The sequence below is a fragment of the Pongo pygmaeus genome, chromosome 2 (assembly GCF_028885625.2).
Source record: "Pongo pygmaeus isolate AG05252 chromosome 2, NHGRI_mPonPyg2-v2.0_pri, whole genome shotgun sequence".
In the NCBI taxonomy this organism is placed as follows: domain Eukaryota; kingdom Metazoa; phylum Chordata; class Mammalia; order Primates; family Hominidae; genus Pongo; species Pongo pygmaeus.
The window spans coordinates 60,279,063-60,301,361 of NC_085930.1; the positions used below are offsets into that span (position 1 = coordinate 60,279,063).

General features: G+C 51.3%; 2 protein-coding genes across 2 annotated transcripts in view; one reads left to right on the forward strand and one right to left on the reverse strand.

The window, feature by feature from the left end:
• Positions 1-168: 168 nt before the first annotated feature.
• LOC129032862 (uncharacterized) lies at positions 169-7,048 on the reverse strand. The gene is made up of 4 exons (XM_054480834.1): positions 6,864-7,048; positions 3,457-3,585; positions 1,009-1,119; positions 169-911 (listed from the first exon to the last, which is right to left on the reverse strand). The coding sequence occupies exons 1-4, from the start codon at positions 7,046-7,048 to the stop codon at positions 716-718; spliced, it is 621 nt and encodes a 206-aa protein (XP_054336809.1). The 3' UTR covers positions 169-715.
• MCM2 (minichromosome maintenance complex component 2) overlaps positions 7,028-22,299 on the forward strand; it is a 23,817-nt gene continuing 8,545 nt past the window's right edge. Inside the window, exons 1-8 of the mRNA XM_054481242.2 lie at positions 7,028-7,162; positions 8,009-8,238; positions 13,365-13,540; positions 13,653-13,913; positions 14,856-15,075; positions 15,349-15,556; positions 17,109-17,243; positions 17,576-17,767. Coding sequence (XP_054337217.1) covers positions 7,157-7,162; positions 8,009-8,238; positions 13,365-13,540; positions 13,653-13,913; positions 14,856-15,075; positions 15,349-15,556; positions 17,109-17,243; positions 17,576-17,767 — 1,428 coding nt within the window. The 5' untranslated portion in view covers positions 7,028-7,156. The remainder of the gene's footprint in view (positions 7,163-8,008; positions 8,239-13,364; positions 13,541-13,652; positions 13,914-14,855; positions 15,076-15,348; positions 15,557-17,108; positions 17,244-17,575; positions 17,768-22,299) is intronic.

Below are 22,299 nucleotides of genomic sequence, written 5' to 3' on the forward strand. Positions count from 1 at the left end.
TCAGTGGATCAGCTGGCGGCAGCCGCGCTCCACCTCCCGGCCTGGGGGCTGCCGGACCGTCGGGGCGGAGCCTCCGGGGACCGCCCCCTCGCGTGCGGGCGCTTCGGGCGCCCAGCAGGGGTGACCTGGGGTCAGCTTGGGGGAAGGCGTGCCGGGGCCCCTCCTGGGCTCCACGCGCTCCCGCCGCGCCACGCCACGCCGCAGGGCCGCCGCCTCCCAGCGCCCTGCTCCACGTGGCGCCGCCAGGCCTCGGGCACTCTTCTTAACAACCCTGCTGGGCAGTCATTATAGTCACGTTTTAGAGGGCCACCTGAGGCTTGGAGAGGTCAAATAACTTGACCAAAGCCGCGCAATGAGGAAGCGACACAGCCAGGACGCCTCTCCCCAACTCTAACTTCCACAGTTCTTCGGGCCTCTTCCTCTGGAAAGCCCTCCCTGATTGCCCCTGTTTTATCCCCTGGCATCCATGCTGCATTCACCATACTCAAGCCATGTGGGTCTCTGTTTCTGTCCCTCGGCTATTCCAAGCTTGTTCCTGCTCCTGGCTCTACGCCTGTTCCCCCGCAGAGCTGGCTCCTTGCCACATCATGTCCTCAAGAGGGTTTTGTGGGCACCCTCGCTGGAGCGGCTGTCCAGTCTCATTTCCTTCCGAGCATCTTAATTCTCGCCTGATTGTCTTCATTTACCTGCCTCCCTGTCCAGTCTCCCCACCCTATTATAGAATTCCAGCGTCATGAGGATGGAGCCAAGAGAGCCAAGCTGCAGGATGTCCCCTGCAGCATCCTGAGGCTGACTCACAGCCTGGTGCAGATTGTAGGCCCCCAGTTATTACAGGCACCCCAAGACACACCTTGTGACAGCACCGCTGGGCTGGAATGAGATTGGGTCCCATTCTCCACCTTGCTCTTGTCCTAAAAACACAGGCAGATTGGGGAAGAAACCACCTTGTGATCCTCTGGGACTTCATCTGGGACTTTCCCAGCCTGGACCACACCCAAATGTGCATACCTAAGTTTAGGCTTCTGTATTCGCCAGAGAGGCTGGGCAATGCCGGCCTGCGTAATCACGAATGACCACAGCCACAATGAGCCGCGGGGAATCCAGTGGCTCCTCAAGTTCCTGTCAGAAAGTTACACACATCACTCACACTCACATTCAATTGGCCACCGCTTCTAGCCTCCAGAGGGCAGGAAACTGCCACCCTACCATATGCCAGGAAGTAGAAGTCATGGGACATGTGTGACCAGGCCTAATAACTACCCTCTGTAAGGTTCTTGTATCGGTTCGAGCCCTGAGAGCGCACCGACACACAACACGAGGCGGTGTGGAGCAACATGCTGTTTTAAGGAGCGCCTGGGTGCAGGTGGGCTGAGGCCTAAAATGGCATCAGCCCCAAGTGAGGACGGGGCAAAGGTTTTATAGTCTCCTGTAAACAGGAAGTGTCCTAGTCTGATGTAACTGCTACGTTGTACCCGGATGGCCTCTTTCTCGATCTTCACGGGTACATGTCTTCCCGCCAGGGTAGGTGTCTTCCGGCCAGCTCTTGTCCTGCTTCTGCTATCTTGCTGGCACAAGTAGCCTTGCGCCTTGGAACTGGGCTTGAGAAGGGAGGAGTTATTCATCTCCTGAAGCTTTCAGGCCCCAGGAAGAATCTTAAACCCTGTATTTTTCTTTTTCTGCCTTTTGAGACTTGGAGAATTCTCCATTTTCTTCTCTTGAGTTTTGAACCCCATATCTAGGTTTCTGTGGGATTTTGTTGTATTTGTGAAATAACCGAAGTTATCTCCCCTTGAGAGCTGAGGCAGTGGCTAATTCACTGCAGTATCCACTATACACAGGACAGAGGGTGGCATCTGCAACATTAAATGAATAGTAGCTTAATAAACAGATCTGAGTCTCAGTTTCTTCATCGCCCTACAGCAGGCTCAGGGGTGGCCATGGCTGACAGTAGGAGATGCTGCTACAGAACTGGGCTCCCTGATAGCCATGGGGATGACAGCAATCCCCAGGTAACAGAAGCCAGATGGTAGTGCTTAGGCGTGAGAAGCAAAGTGGGTGCAACTGGCATAGGACCATCAAGATAAAGCTTAATATATCACTGGGATAGACATCCTGTGTAGTAAACAAAATGCCTGCACTGGTTCCTTGGTCTATGGGGTGAGAGTGATAGTAGTATAAGTCAAGTGAAAGCCTCTGAGACCCCACTATCACCGCCACCCACCCCGGCCAAGAGAGCAAGCACATAAACAACATCACACACCAGAGAAAATGGCAGAGATTGGTGCCACCCTTGAAGACCAAAGACGTGTGGAGGGTATCCCCCACCACGTACCTATTTAATTCATCAGTCCGACCTTATAAAAATAAACAGAATGGCAACGGACTGTTGCAGATTCAGCCAAGTGGTAGCCCTGACCACAGGTGCCATGCAGGTGTCATTGCTAGCACAGACAGATCAGCACGGCCTCTGCTTCTCAGGGTATAGCCTTCCATCTGATCACCACACTTTTTCATCCCTATCAGGGACCATTTGCCTTCATAGGAAGGGCCAACAATACACACATATGGTCTTGCCCCAGGCCAATGGTACCTTTCCCATCCTTTGTTATCACAGTCTGAAGGGGACTGGGCCATCTGAACATCCTGCAGAACACTGCACTGGTTCACGGTGTCAATGACAATGTGCTAATCAGGATGGATGAGCAGGAGGTGACAAGTATATGGAAAACTTGATGAGACATATGTGCTCCAGCGGGCAGAAGATTAAACCCTATGAAGAATTAGGGGCTTGCCACATCAGTGAGGTTTGTAGGGGTCTGGTGGTCTGGGGCACACCAGAACATCCCCCCCGCACACTCCATCACAGAAGAGCAAGCACAATGCTTAGAGGCCTCTTTGGGTTCTGCAGGTAGCAGATTCCACATCTGGGAGTGCTGCTCTGACCCACATATCTCTGGGTCACATGACATCAAAGGCTGTCCCTCAGGCTATAGGACCCACAGACCCCATGATACTAGAGGCATACATGATGGGAAGACATGCTGTGTGAAGCTTACGGCAAGCTCTGGTGGGAAAACCACAAAGTAGACCCCCTAGGGTTCTGGAGCAAGACCAGGCCATCTATAGTAGAGAACTAGACACCATTCACAAAGCAGCTCTGCCAGGCTACTGGACCCTGGTAGAGATGACTGGGGGACATCAAGTGATCATGAGGCCAGAGCTGCCCCTCGTGAACTGGGTTCTGTCAGGCCCTCTAATATGTAAATTCAGGTGGGTGGGCCTAGCAGCAATCCACTGAGACTGTAAGCAATCCGTTATAGATCCACATCACCTACCACTACCACAGCAGCTCCTCTGCCTCAGTTCACAACCACGCCAATGGGCGGTTCTTACGGAGGAAAAAGGCTGTGGTTGATCACAGCTGAGCTGGCTCAATACATGGGTCAGATGCAGTACCTGGATGTGCAGCGGTCGCATGGAGCCCTTGAGGATGAAAGCCACAGGCTACAGACAGTGGAACCAGAGTGGGGAGGAGACTTGTCCTCGGTGATGTCCTGAAGCAGCTGCCCCAGTGCTGGATGCCTACTGATGTGGGAAGAGCAAACCCCAAGGTGATGTGTCCTGGAGCAAGTCCAGCATGACTGTTGGCCAGGGTCCCAGTTCCTCACTCCCCAAGCCTGTCCCAGGCTGCCTGAGTGTCCTCAAGACATGGATGCTGCCTTCTCTCAGAGTGAGCAAAGCTGCAGTCTTTTTGTAACTGAATCTCCAAAGTAACATCCAACCACATCTGTCCTATGCTGTTGGGAGGAGATCACACAAGGGTGTTAATACCAGAAGGCAAGGGCCATCAGGGCCATAATAGAGGCTGCCTACTCACCCCACCCACCTTTCCATCTCTCCTACCCTGCCCCCCGACCAGTGTTTAAACATGCCCAAGAACCTCTCATCTGAGAAAAAGCCATATCCCACTCCAGTGCCTGTCCCAGCTCTCACAGTCCATTCCACACCTGGGAATGCCTCTCTGACCCATACATCTCTGGGTGACATAAAAGCGCTCTAGCCTCCAACTAGTAACTCACATTCACCATTCTCACTTCCCTGCATCCTACCTGTCAACACACTTCAATGTGGTATCTGACTCCAGACACACCGGCCAGCCCAGATCGGCTATCGCCAGGGCCACCAACAGCTCCTAGTCCTTACCAGATGACCTCTGAGCAGCCAGCTGACCCCATCCACCATCTTGACTGCTCTCTTCAGTGGCCTTTGGGAGGGCTCCTGATAATCCCCCAGCCCTGCTAGGATCTCCTCTCCTTCAGTGTGGGCCGGACCTCAGGTCTCACTTCTAGCTAAGAGAATATGGCAAAAGTAATGGAATATCACTTCCAAGACATGCCATCTGTCTTGTATGGCCTCTCTCGTTCACTTGCTCTGAAAGAAACCAGCTGCCAGGTTGTAAGCTGCCCTGTAGAGAGGCCCCCACCCAAGAGCCAGTGGGAAACTAAGTCTTCAGTCCAACAGCCTATGAGGACCTGAATCCTATCATGTGAAGAAGCTTGGAAGGGGATCCTCCTCAAGATGAGCCTTCAGATGAGACAGCAGCCCTGGCCAATACCTTGCCTGCAGCCTTGAAAGACCTTGAAGAAGAGGCACCCAGTGGCATCATGCCCAGATCCCTGACCCACAGACACCGAGATAATGGGTGCTAATTGCTTCAAGGTGCTAAATCCCAGGATAATTTTTTTTTTTTTTTGAGACAGAGTTTCACTCTTGTTGCCCAGGCTGGAGTGCAATGGCACAATCTCGGCTCACTGCAACCTCCGCCTCCAGTGTTCAAGTGATTTTCCTGCCTCAGCCTCCTGAGTAGCTGGGATTACAGGCATCTGCCACCACACCTGGCTAATTTTGGATTTTTAATAGAGACAGGGTTTCTCCATGTTGGTCAGGCTGGTCTTGAACTCCTGACCTCAGGTGATCTGCCTGCCTCAGCCTCCCAAAGTGCTGGGATTACAGGTGTGAGCCACCATGCCTGGCCGTCCCAGGATAATTTTTTATGCAGCAATAGATAACACAAGCCCATGCAGAGTCTCTTCAGCTTTCCTGTCAGCAGCTCCTAGCATCCAAGGTGCATCCTTCACATCCTTTGTTGGTGTCTCTTAACTGTTGGGGTTTCCCAGGTCCCAGGCTTAGACCTTCTCGTCTCCCCGCACTCACTTTGGATTATACAACCACTCCCAAGGCAATCTACAGCTGCAGTCCAAACACCCCTTCGAGTCCCATACATGGATATCCAACAGCTTCGTGGATATGTCCCCTCGGCCCAAATTCAGCACAGCCAGAAACAAATTCATCTTCTTCCCCCTTAAATTGCTGGTCTTCCTGTGTGCTCCTATCTCAGCTATCATCCACCTAGCTAAGCCAGGATCCTGCTGTCATCCTGCATGCCTCTTTTGCTGTCCTCAATCACCAACACCTATAGACCCCACCTCCTGGCCGGGCGTGGTGGCTCACGCCTGTAATCATAGCACTTTGGGAGGCCAAGGCAGGCGGATCCACTTGTCAGGAGTTGGAGACCAGCCTAGCTAACAATGGTGAAATCCCATCTCTACTAAAAATACAAAAATTAACCAGGCACAATGGCGTGCATCTCTAATCCCAGCTACTCAGGAGGCTAAGGCATGAGAATCGCTTGAACTTGGGAGGTGGAGGTTGCAGTGAGCTGAGGTTGCACCACTGCACTCCAGCCTGGGTGACAGAGTGACTCTGTCTCAAAAAAAAAAAAAGAAAAGAAAAGAAAAAAAAAGATCCCACCTCCTAAACATCTTGTATTTCCAGTTCTCTCCATCACTCCTGCCTCCCTATCCTGGGTCCCATGCAGAGATGCTTGTTCACTGCACAAAGTGCCTGGCTAAGAGGGCTGCAATTCAGCCCTGCCTCTGCTCACTAAGGCTGCCTGGAACTAGACAAGAACCACAGCAGCCTCCTCATTTGCTGCCTTCAACCTCGCTCAATCCACTTCCACCTGGTAGCAGCCGGAGGGATTGTAAAACCCACACTAGTTCACGTCTCACCCTGCTCCAAATGCTTCCATGGCCTTCAGAATACAGAATAGTCAAACTCTCTAAAAAACATCTAGCTCTTTTTTGATCCGGATTTTCTCTCCCTCAAGTCTTGTCTGTTGCCCAGCATCATAAGCTCCTAGCCTTAGTTCTTAGGGAGGGGCTTGCACATCCAGGCCCTGCCATGACCTCTGCGGCTTTGCACATGGCATCCTTCTATCTGTAACATCCTCCCTGCGTCTTCGCTCCCCTGGGCAAAGATAACTCCTACTAAAGCCTCAGATGTGACCTCCTACAAAATCCCAGAGTTGTCCAGCTGCTTGAAGCATTGAGCCTTTGAGCTTTGGGAGAAGTTAAAACATTGTGCTCCTAAGACGGTAAGAAGCATCAGAAAACCAGGCTCTGAACCTCTGTTGTCTTTTTTTTTTTTTTTTGAGACGGAGTCTCACTCTGTCACCCAGGCTGGAGTGCAGTGGCAGGATCTCGGCTCACCGCAACCTCCACCTCCCGGGTTCAAGCGATTTCTTCTGCCTCAGCCTCCAGAGTAGCTGGGATTACAGGCCTGTGCCACCATGCCCAGCTAATTTTTGTATTTTTAGTAAAGACGGGGTTTCACCATGTTAGTCAGGCTGGTCTCGAACTCCTGACCTTGTGATCCGCCCGCCTCGGCCTCCCAAAGTGCTGGATTACAGGCATGAGCCCCCGCGCCCGGCCTCTGTTGTCTTGTCAGCAAAATGGCCCTGGTGTGACCGAGGTCACGCAGCCAGCAAGTGTCGTCGGGACCCCTGGAGCCTCAGCTCCTACCTCCGCTCCAGCTCCCGCCACAGCTCAGGCGAGCGCACGCGCACAGCGCCCAGCCGCACACCTCCGGGCTCTGGGCGGAGCGCCTCGGGTGTTGTGGGCGGGACCTCCGGACCGCGTGGGCGGGACCGGACCCTCTGGCCCGCCCCTCCGTGTCCCTGCTGGTCGCCAGTGGACGTCGACGTCATGACGTCGCGTTCCGTCGGGCTCTTGCCGGGCTTTGGTGGGTCACGTGAACCACTTTTCGCGCGAAACCTGGTTGTTGCTGTAGTGGCGGAGAGGATCGTGGTACTGCTATGGCGGTGAGCGCGCTGGCGCGGGGCGGGCGGGCGCCGGGCACATGGGTGCGGAGGCTGCGCGCTTCCCGTACTCTGGCCCCGGCCCGGGGCGGCGCTCTGGGTGAGGCTGGGCCCCAGGCGGTGGGGCGCAGCTACTTTCTCGCCTGCACCCTGCGTGAGGTGACTCGCCTACCTACCACTGACCTGGGGCCCTGGGCTCCCTAAGGCGAGCTCGGCCCGCTCAGCCTCAGTCCTTTATTCACCCCACACATGCTTATTGGGCGCCATCTGTGTGGCGCTGAGCGTACAAAAGACAGGCCCCCATTTCACTACACTCCTTTAAACTTTTTTTTTTTAATTTCCCAATGATCCTTGTTCCAAACACTACACTTAACTTTTGTATTATCTTCTTGTCCCTTTGTCTTGTATACTGTCTGTTCCACATCTGAGTTCCAGACCTCTTGTTTTGGTGGCTCTTCTATGCCATCTCTATCACAATACCTTGTGCACTGTGTGTGCTGAAATAGGTCTAATGCTTAAGGGGAGATAATAGACAGTAAACAGGTAAATAGGCAAATGATATAACCTTAGTGGTTTTTCATGGAGAAAGCACGGTGATGTGGGTGACCCCGATATTTGAGCTGGCTTCTATTTGTTTGGAAGCCACTGACTCAGATTGCTCAGCTGAGAGCATTCCAGGTGAGAGAACAGCAAGGGCAAAGACCTGGAGGCTGGAAGGGGTTTGGTGTGTTGGAGGACAAGAGTCACACAGGTGGAGAGAGAGGAGGGAAGGCCCCTGATGGTAAACAGGAAGCTGTGTCATGCCTCACCAGCTTCCTAGGTTTCTGACAGCCGCACCTTCTCTTGCAGGAATCATCGGAGTCCTTCACCATGGCATCCAGCCCGGCCCAGCGTCGGCGAGGCAATGATCCTCTCACCTCCAGCCCTGGCCGAAGCTCCCGGCGTACTGATGCCCTCACCTCCAGCCCTGGCCGTGACCTTCCACCCTTTGAGGATGAGTCTGAGGGGCTCCTAGGCACAGAGGGGCCCCTGGAGGAAGAAGAGGATGGAGAGGAGCTCATTGGAGATGGCATGGAAAGGTAATTTCATTCAAGGCCCTGGACTCAGCAGGTAGTTTTGCAGAGAGCCCATTGTGTGTCTGGTGGCCTGGCTTTGGGAGCTGGGAGCAGATAAATCTGATGGCATTCTTGCCTTTGAGCACAGCTTGATCCAGGGTTCTGGGGAGACAGGTTTACAGAGCCATGACATAGGTCTCTTTAACTTACTGTATGTAACTTGGAAAGACTAGACCCTAAGCTGAGGATAAGCCCCAACTCCATAAGCACCCCAGAGAATGTAGGGGTCTCTAATCTGGAATACTCCAACTCAAAAAGACAGGAAGCAGGAAGCCCAGTGTTTCCCAGTAACTTTTCCAAGGAAAGGTGCATGGGGGAGGAGGGATCTGATAATTAAAGTTTTAGAGTCAATCAGCAAACATTTATTGTACCTAATGTGCACCATGCCCTTTGTTAGGAATGGTCTTATTTATTAGTAAACGTGTTGGCCAGGCGTGGTGGCTCACACCTGTAATCCCAGCACTTTGGGAGGCTGAGGTGGGCGGATCACCTGAGGTCAGGAGTTTGAAACCAGCCTGGTTAACAGGGTGAAACCCCGTCTCTACTAAAAATACAAAAAATTAGCTGGGCATGGTGGTGCGTGCTTGTAGTCCCAGCTACTTGGGAGGCTGAGGCAGGAGAATCGCTTCAGCCCAGGAGGCATAGGTTGCAGTGAGCTGAGATGACACCACTGCACTCCAGCCTGGGCGACAAGAGCGAAACTCTGTCTCAGAAATACATAAATAAATAAATAGGTTATCAAGACTTAATGCTAGGAGAGTGGAGTAAGCTCTGTGCATAAGCAAGGCTAGATTTCTACTCCTGCCTTTCTCTGCATTTCCAGCTGGGATCTGGTAGATAACGTCAGTAGCGGAATTGTGTGAATGCCCAGGAGCCTCGTGGAGATGCTCCTTTTGTGCCTTTCCAGCCTTAGCGTGTGTGAGAGTACTGTGCAGGGCATCCTGCCGTCCCTAGGATGTCAGACAGCTGAGAGGCTTTCAAGGGCACTCCAGACTGGATGCATCTTTGCTATTATCAGTACGACCCCCAACGATGAGACTGCACGTGCTGTAGGCTGTAGAAGGAATGAGGAGTCTGGATAAATCTGCCCTGGACTTGGGGTCAGGGCATGGGTCCTGGACGGCTTCCCTGTTCTGCCTGGTGGAGTTGTTCAGGCCGGATGCCCCTCCTCTGCTGTGTCCCCTCCCTGTCTTGACCCTTTCTCTTTGCTTCTCTGAGAAGCAAAGAGAGAGGCCCTTGGCAGGGGGCTTCTGGGTAGAGGTATCTGAGGGATAGCTGAGCCCAATTACATTTGTTTTTGTGGTTTTTCAAAAAAAAAAAAAAAAACTTTATTGGGCTATAGTTTTTTAGAGTTTACCCTTTGCAAAGATACAATTCAATGCAAATTCATGGTAAATTTCCTGAGTTACGCAGCCTTCACCACAATCCAGTGTGAGAACAGGGCCGCAGCCTTCACCACAATCCAGTGTGAGAACAGGGCCGTTGTCCCATTGAGGTCCCTCCAGCCTGCTTATAGTTCATTCTCAGTTCTTACCCAAACCCACAGGTAAGAATTAAAGACCTGTCTCTAGATTTTCCAATCTGATCATTTCATATAAATTGAATCATATTATATATGCCCTTTTGTGGTGGGCTTTTTTCTCTTAGTGTGGTTTTAAGGTCTTTCTCTGTTCTTGCATGTGCAGCACTCCATTCCTTTTTGTGGCTGAATCATATTTCTTTGTATGGAGATACCACATCTATTCATCAGTTGATGGATGTTGGGTTCCTCAAGCCTTTTGGCGATTATGAATAATGTTGCTATGAACATTCATTACAGGTCGTGTTTTTTTTTTGTTTGTTTGTTTTTGAGTTTTGCTCTTTTGCTTAGGCTGCAGTGTAGTGGCACAATCTCAGCTCACTGCAACCTCCGCCTCCCAGGTTCAAGCAATTCTCCTGCCTCAACCTCCCAAGTAGCTGGGATCACAGACATTTGCCACCACACCGGCTAATTTTTCTATTTTTAGTAGAGACGCGGTTTCGGTTTTAGCATGTTGGCCAGGCTGGTCTTGAACCCCTGACCTCAGGTGATCCACCTGCTTCAGCCTCCTAACGTGCTGGGATTACAGGTGTGAGCCACCACACCCGGCCTGTTACAGGTTTTTATGTGAACAGATCTTTAATTCTGTTGGCTATGTAGGAGTGAGATTGTTGGTCTTGTGTTTAATCTTCTGAGGAACTGCCAGACTGTTTTCAAAAGCAGCTGCACCATTTTGCATTCCCACCAGCAACACACGAGGGTTCCACTCCTCCGTGTTCTTGCCAACATTGGTCTTTTTGATTCTGGCCATCCCTGCAGGTGTGAAGTGGCATCTCATCCCTGATGGCTAATGATGTTGAACATCTTTTTGTACGCTTTGTTGGCTATCTGTGTATCTTCTTCAGAGAAATCCTGGACTCACTTTTTAATTGGGTTGCTTGGCTTTTTATTATTGAGTTGTAAGAGGTTTTTTACGTATTCTGAATATAAGTCCTCTATCAGATATGTAATTTGCAGTTATTTTCTCCTCAATCTGGCTTATCTTTTTCGTGGTTTTAATGTTTTCTTTTGAGGTGCAAAAGTTTTGAAATTTGATGAAGTCCAGTTTAACTTTTTTTTTTTTTTTTTTTAATGAACCAATTAGAAGTTTGCTGAGGGCATTTTGTGTGACTTGAGATCCAGGGAGAATTGGACTGATACGTTTTCCCCGAAAACATGGAAGGAATCATACCTGGTCAACTCTGATATCTGCCTGGCTGGGTTCTGCTTGGGGCATCAACGGCATAAAAAGATTTGTTCTGACAGTAGTTTGACAACGTTTATTGCAGAAAAATAGGAGCAGTTTCTCTCATCACCATTTAACCTGAAAAAAGGAGAATTCAAGGGGATTGTCTTGGGGAGGCAGTATGGCATGGGGGAAGGAGCTCTGGGCTTGGACTATATTTTGACACCCAGGTCTACAGAGCGACCATAGGCAAAAATCACATCTTCCCCTCAACTACCCATTTCCTCATCCTTCAGATGGAATGACAGTGTCTCCCTCTCAGGGAAGAGAGCACTGCAGGGAAGAGAGCACAGTGCTTTGCACTCGCTGGGTGCCTTATTAAGGCATTACTTCTCTTCAGTATCTGAAGGAAGATAATATGGAAAATGTGTGTCTGATGGTTTTGGAATAGTTCAAAGGGTTGAGACAGTGGGTGGCCATTTCAGAGGGCTGGTTTGGCTGACTGTAGAAGCCAGGACATCAGGTTGTTGAAGACGGCATAATCAGAGATGGGGAAAGTACAGGGAGAATTCCAGCCCTCACAGGGAGTTGGGTCAGCTCTCTGAAGCCTTTTGGTCTAATGTTTTGTGGTTCCTTTAATTATCTTTTCTTATTGGGCACATAGAAGCTGTCTGGAGATCTACCTCCCGTTTTGTAATTGTGGTAAAATATGCATAACAAAATTTACCTTTTTTTTTTTGAGACAGAGTCTCACTCTGTTGCCAGGCTGGAGTGCAGTGGTGCGATCTCGGCTCACTGCAACCTCCGACTCCCTGGTTCAAGTGATTCTCCTGCCTCAGCCTCCCAAGTAGCTGGGACTACAGGCGCCCACCACCCGCACCCAGCTAATTTTTGTATTTTTAGTAGAGACGGGGTTTCACCGTGTTAGCCAGGATGGTCTCAATATTCTGGCCTTGTGATCCACCCACTTTGGCCTCCCAAAGTGCTGGGATTACAGGCATGAGCTACTGCCCAGGCCCAAAATTTACCATCTTAACCTTTTTTGTTTGTTTGTTTGTTTGTTTGAGATGGAGTTTCACTCTTGTTGCCCAGGCTGGAGTGCAGTGGTGCTATCTCGGCTCACTGCAACCTCTGCCTCCCTGGTTCAAAGTGCTAGGATTACAGGCATAAGCCACCGCGCCCAGCCCTTTTGTTTGTTTCTTTGTTTGTTTGTTTTGTTTTGTTTTGTTTGCTTGTTTTTTGAGACAGGGTCTTAGTCTGTCACCCAGGCTGGAATGCAGTGGCACGAATGTGGCTCACTGCAGCCTTGAACTCCTGCGCTCAAGCAATCCTCCCACCTCAGCCTCCTGAGTAGCTAGGACTATAGGCATGTGCCACCAGGCCTAGGTTATTTTCTTTTTTTCTTTTTGTTTTTTTGAGACGGAGTCTCGCTCTGTCACCACCAGGCTGGAGTGCAGTGGCACAATCTCTGCTCACTGCAACCTCTGCCTCCCAGGTTCAAGCGATTCTCCTGCCTCAGCCTCTCGAGTAGCTAGGACTAGAGGCGCATGCCACTACGCCCAGCTAATTTTTGTATTTTTAGCAGAGATGGTGTTTTACCATGTTCGCCAGGATGGTCTCAATCTCTTGACCTCGTGATTCATCCACCTCGGCCTCCCAAATTGCTGGGATTACAGGCATGAGCCACCGTGCCTGGCCATTTTCTATTTTTATACAGATGGGGTCTCACTATGTTAAGGCTGTTCTTGAACTCCTGGGCTCAAGTGATCCTCCTGCCTTGGCCTCCCAAAGTGCTGGGATTATAGGCATGAGCCACCACGCCCAGCCATCTTAACCATTCTTATGTGTGTGGTTCAGTGGCATTAAGTACATTCATATTGTTGTGCAGCCATCACCGCCATCCATCCACAAAAGTCTTTTAAGTTTGAAAACTGAAACTGTCTCGGTTAAACACTAACTCCCCATTCTTCCCAGCACCTAGCAACCATCATTTTACTTTCTGTTTCTGTGAATTTGACCGCTCAGTGAGTGGAACCATACAGGATTTGTCCTTTTGTGCCTGTCTTCTTTCACTCAGAATCATGTCCTCAAGGTTCATCCATGTGCCAGCACGTGGCAGAATTTCCTTCTATTTTAAGGCTGCATCATCCATCATATGGACAGATCATGTTTTGTTCATCCATTGGAGATCTTTTCTGAGCCTTCTGTGTTTCTGACCTGGAAGTGCTGAGCCTACCCACATTGGGGCTCCTGAACCTTAGGGAACAGGCCCAGTTCCTGGATGGGGTTTGGTGCTTCGGGTTTTTCTTTTCGGCAGTAACCACATCTGTTTTGGTGCTCCCTCAGAGACTACCGCGCCATCCCAGAGCTGGACGCCTATGAGGCCGAGGGACTGGCTCTGGATGATGAGGACGTAGAGGAGCTGACGGCCAGTCAGAGGGAGGCAGCAGAGCGGGCCATGCGGCAGCGCGACCGGGAGGCTGGCCGGGGCCTGGGCCGCATGCGCCGTGGGCTCCTGTATGGTAGGTCCAGTTGTCTGCCTGCCCGAGGGGCTGGGAAGCTGGGAAGGAGTCTGGGAGGGGGGTAGAAGGTGCTGGGGATGACTGCAGTAGCAGGTGTCTCTTGCCTCCCCAGACAGTGATGAGGAGGACGAGGAGCGCCCTGCCCGCAAGCGCCGCCAGGTGGAGCGGGCCACGGAGGACGGCGAGGAGGACGAGGAGATGATCGAGAGCATCGAGAACCTGGAGGACCTCAAAGGCCACTCTGTGCGCGAGTGGGTGAGCATGGCGGGCCCCCGGCTGGAGATCCACCACCGCTTCAAGAACTTCCTGCGCACTCACGTCGACAGCCATGGCCACAACGTCTTCAAGGAGCGCATCAGCGACATGTGCAAAGGTGTGGCTTCCCTACGCCCCCGCCTCAGCCCCTGTAGCGCCTCCATAAATCCTCCCCAGAAAGTTGTCCAAGCCGAGTGAACACGTGAAGCACAGGGCATGTGGCTGAGAGGTCTGTCAGAGAAACCAAAAGTATTGAGTTTTGCACCAGGACTCTCCTGCTGGCTGTGCAGTGACCACATCTGGGCCACCAAAGCGTTTTTTGACAGGCTTGAAAATGGACAGATTTTATATAAAAATCTGGATTACTACTTTGATCTTTGTAATAGGAATTGACTCTTTTTTTTTTTTGAGACGGAGTTTTGTTCTTGTTTCCCAGGCTGGAGTGCAATGGCACGGTCTCGGCTCACTGCAACCTCCGCAGTTCAAGCAATTCTCATGCCTCAGCCTCCCGAGTAGCTGGAATTACAGGCATGCGCCACCATGCTTGACTAATTTTTTATTTTTAGTAGAGAAGGGGTTTCTCCATGTTGGTCAGACTGGTCTCGAACTCCCGACCTCAGGTGATTTACCCGCCTTGGCCTCCCAGTGTTGGGATTACAGGCATGAGCCACCGTCCCCAGCCAGGAATTGACTTTTAAAAGGGACATGTAGATCTTGATTCCTGCAATTCCTTCCACTGCTTTTTGTTCTGTGTTTGACATCTTCTTCCTGGCTCTTGTAAGGCATTTCATGTTTGTAGCTGTGTAGGCACTCTGCTCATATTTAATTTAACCCCCCAGCAACTTTGTACACTGTGTGACAAGCCCATTTTACGGAGTGGGGAGTTGAAGCTCAGGCTATGTCACAGCTGGAGTGTGGTAGACCTAGAAGTGAAAGCTGGGGTTTCTAGGTCAAAGTCAGTGGTTGAGGTGGGTAGGCCTTGCTTCTCACACAGGCATTGTTGCAGCCCAGCCCGGGCCTCATGCTTAGTTAACTCTCTTCCCACCATGCCCACCTCTAGAGAACCGTGAGAGCCTGGTGGTGAACTATGAGGACTTGGCAGCCAGGGAGCACGTGCTGGCCTACTTCCTGCCTGAGGCACCAGCAGAGCTGCTGCAGATCTTTGACGAGGCTGCCCTGGAGGTGGTACTGGCCATGTACCCCAAGTATGACCGCATCACCAACCATATCCATGTCCGCATCTCCCACCTGCCTCTGGTGGAGGAGCTGCGCTCACTGAGGTGAGCTGAGGGCAGGTGAGGATGGCAGGTCCGAGCTCAGTGCTGGGTGACTCGGTCATGATTCCTGAAGAGCGATTGCGGTGTGGGTGGGGAGGGTGCAGCCAGCAGCATCCTCATCGCAGGTGAGTTGTGGTTGCACAGGAGTGTGATGAGAGGGATCTTCCCCGGGCTGGGGGCTGGGCCCAATTTCCAGGACACTGTGTTGGGACACTCTCATCTGCAGCCTGGCCTCACCCTGCCTCACGGCTTCTGACGCACCCTCTGCCTCCGCAGGCAGCTGCATTTGAACCAGCTGATCCGCACCAGTGGGGTGGTGACCAGCTGCACTGGCGTCCTGCCCCAGCTCAGCATGGTCAAGTACAACTGCAACAAGTGCAATTTCGTCCTGGGTCCTTTCTGCCAGTCCCAGAACCAGGAGGTGAAACCAGGCTCCTGTCCTGAGTGCCAGTCGGCCGGCCCCTTTGAGGTCAACATGGAAGAGGTGAGAGAGGACACAGGGCCTGCTGCCAGCTGTCCTTAGGGGTGCCCAGTATGCAGGGCCTGACTGGCCTCTCAGGCTGTGGAAGACCAGTGTGGGCAGCCGCAAGAAGCAAGATAGAATTGTGTGTTGGCCACACCCTGGGGTGGACCCAATCTGTCTGGCCAGTGGGCTTAGTTTGGCCCACACGACGTTTTTAGGAATTCAGGTCAATATTTAAGTCAGGCGATTTTGTTTAAACAATACAAGTTTATGGCTCCTCTTGAAACATGGGAAGGTCTGGCAAACAGGGTCCACTTCTTGCCAGGTCACTCCTTCAGGATGTGTGCTTACCAGTCTCCATGGCGCCGTCACTCATGTGGGGCGGCTGCAGTCCCATTGGGACTTCCCCTCAGCTTGTTTCTGGGACCTGCCTGGCTCACGTGGGGTCCCTGGACCATACCAACCTCCTGCACCATATTCAGGAGACGCTGCCAAAGCCTCTGGTGTTAAGATCTTAGGCACATGTAATGTGCCTTTGTACTTGAGCGTCCCTGTAAATGGGCTCGTCGCCATCCCTGTGGTGGCGCCCAGGCCCCTTGACTGCCCTGCTGCTGTGGCTGTTGGCTGTCCTCTTCTCACCGCTCTGCAGTTCTGAGAACTGTCCCAGCTGGAGCCACCTGGCCAGAAAATGCCTCAGAGGTTCCACCTGTGGCCATCTACAGCCAAAGGCTGACTGGTCTCGGGTGGGGCAGCTGCAGGCCAGATGCTGGCTGAGCCACATCTTTGCTCACTCTTCCCATGCCCTGTCTGTCTCCCTCAGGCCTTGCTTCTAGGGACCTGAGATAGTACCTGGTAGAGGGTTAACAGTACAGCTATCATTCATGGAGTACTTACCAGTGCCAGGTGGTGGGTGGTTTATTACCTGGTCCTTTTTCACAGCTCGTGAGGCAGGAACTGTTATGGCCCCACTTTGCCGAGTGTTTAGAGAACTGGCTGAGGTCACCCAGCCAGAATGTGTGTCAGAGGTCCACAGCTCAGGCATCCTGATCTAGAGCATATGCTTTTAACTGCAGTGCCGTGTTGTGAGATAATGAGTACGAAATGACATGGCACAGTGCTGGCCTGTGATACTTGACAGTGACAGCCAAAACTTCCTGTAACTTAACATTTATCAGATGCTGGATTAGGTTGATATATGTATGACTTGCTTTAATTCTTATTGTGAGGTTGCGGAGAAGGCACAGAGAGAGGAAGTCTCTTGCCCAAGATCACACAGCTTAGACACAGAACCCAGGCAGCCTGGTTCCAGCATCGGTACTCAAGACAGCTCAGCTGTACAGCATAGAGCAGGTGCTGAGTCTGGCAGTCAGACGGCATCCCAGAGGGATGGTGTGGCAGGAGTGGGGACTGTCCACTGATGTGCTGAGTCACCATGAACTCATTCCTTGCTGTCTTTGGCTCTCCATTTGCCACTCAGGACTCGGAATCCTGCCTGTTCTCCCTCCTGGTTGGGGGTCAAAGTTAGGTGACATAGTAAGTCAGTGCTTTGAGGCCTTCTGTGTGTCCCTCGCAGACCATCTATCAGAACTACCAGCGTATCCGAATCCAGGAGAGTCCAGGCAAAGTGGCGGCTGGCCGGCTGCCCCGCTCCAAGGACGCCATTCTCCTTGCGGATCTGGTGGACAGCTGCAAGCCAGGAGACGAGATAGTAAGTGGCCAGGGGCAGGCTGGGAGGGAGCCAAGTTGCAGAGGGAATTGGCAGAAGCAGTTGTGGCTGGGCCGGTGGGGGTGTCTATGGTCGCAGGGGCACTCGGGCTAGGATCTGTTTTTGCATGGCTGAGGCAAAGAAATTTCTTGTGGTGGATGGGTTGTTGGAATGGTGGGTTTAGGAGGGGTTTTACTGAGTTACTTATCTTGGTGTCTGTAGTGTGGAGCACTTGCAATAGAAGAAATTGGAGGAAGGCAGCACGGAGGTGGGCACCCACTCCACCTGTGGCCCCTGGGTTAGGCTCTGACTTCTTGGCCCCTCCCTTTCCCCAGGAGCTGACTGGCATCTATCACAACAACTATGATGGCTCCCTCAACACTGCCAATGGCTTCCCTGTCTTTGCCACTGTCATCCTAGCCAACCACGTGGCCAAGAAGGACAACAAGGTTGCTGTAGGGGAACTGACCGATGAAGATGTGAAGATGATCACTAGCCTCTCCAAGGATCAGCAGATCGGGGAGAAGGCAGGTGGAAGGCAGGGGCAGGGGCTGTCAGGATGCTTTGAGAGGATATGGAGGGTTGCTGGGGCTGTGGTAGGCACCTAGGGCTCACTGGGCAAACCTTGCCTTATTCCCCTGGAGCTCAGTAGGCTTGCCTGGAGGCCCCGTGCTCCAGGGGAAGAGGTAAACTCGCATTGGGGATGGGTGAACCTGGCTCTGGCTCCACCATGGGCCAGCGAGGTAGTGGGATAACTTGGATGACCTCTCTGAGTCTGTGTGGTGGGGAGGAGTCCCCTGCTGAGGACAGGGTTGCGACGAGAAGAGCTCTTCCTTTAGCAGATCATTTCAAGCTGTGGTTTGAAACTGGAACAGAGGCAGGGCAATAGGATAGCTTGTGTCATGAGGGATTCCTAGGGATCCAGCTGTGGCCAACGGGAATTTCTTCAGAAAAACAACCCAGAATGGTGGTGTTTTTTGTTTTTTTTGTAATAGAGATGGGGTCTCACTATGTTGTCCAGGCTGGTCTCAAACTCCTGGCTCAAGATCCTCTCACATTGGCTTCCCAAAGTGCTGGGCTTACAGGTGTGAGCCCTTGTGCCCACGCAGTTGGGCAGTTGGTTTTTAGTGTAGACATTCTTACTGAAGGATGAGGAGATGGGGATTTATGTTACAGAAATATGGATTACTTAAACACAACGTTAAATTTCTGTTGATAAAAATCCTTTGCTGTTTCTCCCACAGTACCTCCATCCTGCCCCCAGAGCACCGTGTGTTCTCAAGCTCACTGCTCTCCCCTTTCTCTTCCTTCCTTCCTCTGTTTCTCAGTCAACTTCCTTTTTCCTTTTTTTTTTGAGATGGAGTCTCTCTGTCACCCAGGCTGGAGTGCAGTGGCATGATCTCAGCTCACTGCAACCTCTGCCTCCTGGGTTCAAGCGATTCTCCTGAGTAGCTGGGATTACAGGCACACATCACCGCACCTGACGAATTTTTGTATTTTTAGTAGAGATGGGTTTCACCATGTTAGCCAGGCTGGTCTCGAACTCCTGACCTCAGGTGATCCGCTTGCCTCAGCCTCCCAAAGTGCTGGGATTATAGGCGTGAGGCACCACGCCCGGCCTTCAAGTCAACTTGAAGTTCAGTTTTTAATGCAGAGCAGTTTAGTTTGCCCTTTAGCCTCCACTCTTCTGCCTTCTGGCAACAAAATTCAGTTACCATTTGGCTTCTTCAGTGAACTGGGTGATTTCCTTCTGACGTATGTAAACCCCCCAGGGACAGGAGCCATCACTGGCTTAATCACCTCTGTCTCCAGGGCCTGGCTGCAGGAGGCTCTGAGTAATTTTGAAGGAATGGATGGTGGGGTAAGGAGAGCTGTGTCCAGGCTGCAGGTTAGCTGCTTTGTTTTGGTTGTTTCTCTCCATCCACCTTCCCCTGAAGCCTGTGGAGCCCCTTTTCTTGGTTCCTCTGAGGCACGGCTATGGTTGCCCCTTCCTTGTCCTCCTCACCCATCACATTTACCCATGTCTGCCTGCCACTTAATATTCCTACACATGCGTGGTTTGTTCTGTTCCTTTCTTTACTCCTTGAGGCATGTTCTCCAAGTAGGCAGGGTAGTTTTGTGTCTCAGTTCCTTTTCTCAAGTGTATTGCGTGTCTTTGCATCCACCATGAGAAGCTGCTGCAGGCTAGACGCAAACCCGGAAGGGGCGAAGCATCCAGCATTTGTGGGCTTATACGTTACTGTCATTGTTCAGGAAAGCTCCAGAAATGCACCCCTGGCAGAGGCTGGTATTGGTGCCATTCCTTCCCAGCTCTTGGCCATCTAACCTAGTCTGCGAAGATTTGGGGTTCCCATAGGAGAGGTGGGTGTTTCTCAGCCTCAGGAAACCAGGAGCTTCAGTTCAGCCAACACACATTCATTCCTGGAAGACCTCCTAGGGCCAAGTTCTAGGGATACAATGGTGAGTAAGTCAGACATGACCCTTGCCCTCAGAGCTCATATTTTACTAGGGTTCCCAATAATAGCAAATAGACAAGATCTTTTCATATAGTTTTACATGCGAGGAAGACAGTCACACAGGCAAAGAAAGCCAGGACCTCCCAGCCTTCTACCCTCACCACCTGCAGAGGCTCATGAGTGCTACCACGGTGGACACCTTTGCAGAATTTCATCCAGATGTTTGACCAGTTTCTTCAGGCTTGGGTGGACTTGGCCCTGCTGGAGTCTTGCAGTCCCTAAGCAGCCGGGCCACCTGTGTCCCACATGCTTATCTGCGTCTGTGCCTACCACGCCAAAGGAGCTGCATGCTTCAGGAACTCTCTTCTGGCACCTTCTCTTCCTTTGCCTTGAGCTTCAGCCACTAATCTCCCACTCTATTGATTGAAGAGGTGAGAGACCCATAGGTGAGCGTGTGGCAGGCATGGCATGTCTGGGCACTAATAAGGCACCTGTCTGGGCCATACCCATGTGCTTCTGGAGCCCCAGGTTCCAAAACGACTTGTTCCCCAAATGGAGGCAGCCCTACCCCACTCCCGTGTCTTGATGCCTGCTATTTGTGTCTACATTGAGCACCTTCTCCCTCACTTGTCCCCAGCTGACTTCTGTCTTCTGCAGATTCCACCTCCAGCAGGAAGCCCTGCAGGCTTCTGCAGCTGACTTTTCGTATTTGTTTTTATTTTGAGTTAGTTATCATCCTTGAGGGATCCGGAGACTTCACATAGAAATCCGGATGCTTTTTGAAAATCCAAGATCTGTGGGTGCTGGCTCTGTGTTCCTCTCTGGTAACGCTGACGGAGCTGAGGCATAGTTGCCCTTGCAGGCAGGACCTGTGTCCCCAGGTTTACCCGGTCCCCTACTCTGTCAGTTTTCATGGCCCTGCCTGCCTTCTGTGGGCCCTGGACACTGATCTGGTAAAGTATTAAAGAGATCAGGGTCATGCCCAACACTTAGAGATTTTAAAGAACTAACAGAAGCAGCATGCAGTCTGAAGCCAGACTTTTTAGGTTTGAATTTTGGCCTAATCCTTAGGATGGTCAGATGAGTCACCCTTATCTATAGAAATGAGAGAGGATGAGAGTAAACACTCATAGAGTTGTTAGAAAGATCAAATAAATTAGTGCATATAAAGTACTTGGCTGTTGGCGAGTGCTCAGTATCTAGCTGTTACTGCACATGGCTACAAAAGTTAAACTATTTGTACAAAAACTGGATGGAAGTGCCTGTGACAGGCGTGTAGAAAGCATAAGCAGCCAGTAGGTAGGACAAAAATAGCTTTGAGCCTGGTGCTTTAGTCATTTTACACACATTATCTCAGGCTCATGGTACCCATGCCGGTGGGTGCTTTCTCTCCATTTGCTGGGTGGAGCTCACAGTACCCACTCAGGTGGGCACTCTATCCCTGTTTGCTGGGTGCGGAGCCTGAGGAGTGCTAGGAAGCAGCACACCTAGAGCCATGAGGAGCATGAGCTTTGGATTCAGATGCATCTGGGGTTGAGTCTTGCCTCTCCTCTAGGAGAAAATGTTTTGACCTGAGCCTTGGTTTCCTCTGTAGGATCGAGAGAAACAAGGTTATTATGAGGATTACATGAGGTAATTCATGGAAAGCGCTGTTATTCCCTGGCAGGTCTGGGATTTGATTCTGCCCCACTTTCCAGCCATTAAATTAGCCTGCTACTCTCTCCTGGAGTAACTGGGTCAGCGGTGGAAGGCACAGCAGGCAATGTAGGCATTCGCACATTTGTGCTGCTTGCCCTCCAGTCCCATGGGGAAGTCCCCCTGGATGCAGTGGTTGCTTTACAGGAGGGGGATTGAGTTGGGCAATCTGCCCTGCATAGCAAGCAGGAAGCTCTTGGTCCTGGAGGGAGACATTACCTCATCCTGCAAGGTTGCTCGCTACAAAAACTACACGGGGAAATGAGCTGGGTTAAGAAGAGTCAAGGACTGGCAGTCTTGGCACATCCAGCACGAGGTGTGTTGGGGCGTGAGAGGTCAGTGGAGCGGTCTGCCCAGCATCCACAGCACAAAGTAAGGATTTCATAAGGGAGTCATTATACTTACTGAGGACTTAGCATCTGCTTGGCATTGTCTAGGTAATTTCTAGATAGCAATGGTCCTATGAGGTTTCATCTCTGCCTGTTTTACTGATGAATAAACTAAGGCACAAGAGGTTAGATAAGTTGACCATAGTCACATAGCAAGTGGCAGAGTCAGCAGCCTGGCTTGAGTCCATGCTCCCAGTGACTGTATTGTGCCAACAGTTGGTGAGTTTATTTGGTTATTGTGAGTTCCATGGGCACTCTGTGTTACATAAGGCCTGGCCCACATTTTAAAACATTGTTACAGAAAATGTCAAACAGGCATGTGGAATGGTGTAGTGAAATTTGACTATTTGTCTTAGTCCATTTTCTGCTGCTACAACAGAATACCATAGACTGGGTAATTTATAATGAACAGAAATTTATTGGCTTATGGTTCTGGAGGCTGGAAGTCCAAAATTGAGGGCTGGCATCTGACGAGGGCCTTCTTGCCGTGTCATCCCATGGCAAAAAGGTGAGAGTTAA

Coding starts and splice junctions, on each gene's coding strand:
- LOC129032862 (XM_054480834.1), bottom strand. CDS start 7,048: ATGACGTCGACGTCCACTGGCGACCAGCAGGGACACGGAGGGGCGGGC. Junction 1,120..3,456: donor TGCGACCGCTGCACATCCAG/GTACTGCATCTG, acceptor ACTTTCTGACAG/GAACTTGAGGAGCCACTGGA. Junction 912..1,008: donor ATACAGAAGCCTAAACTTAG/GTATGCACATTT, acceptor CTGTGTTTTTAG/GACAAGAGCAAGGTGGAGAA.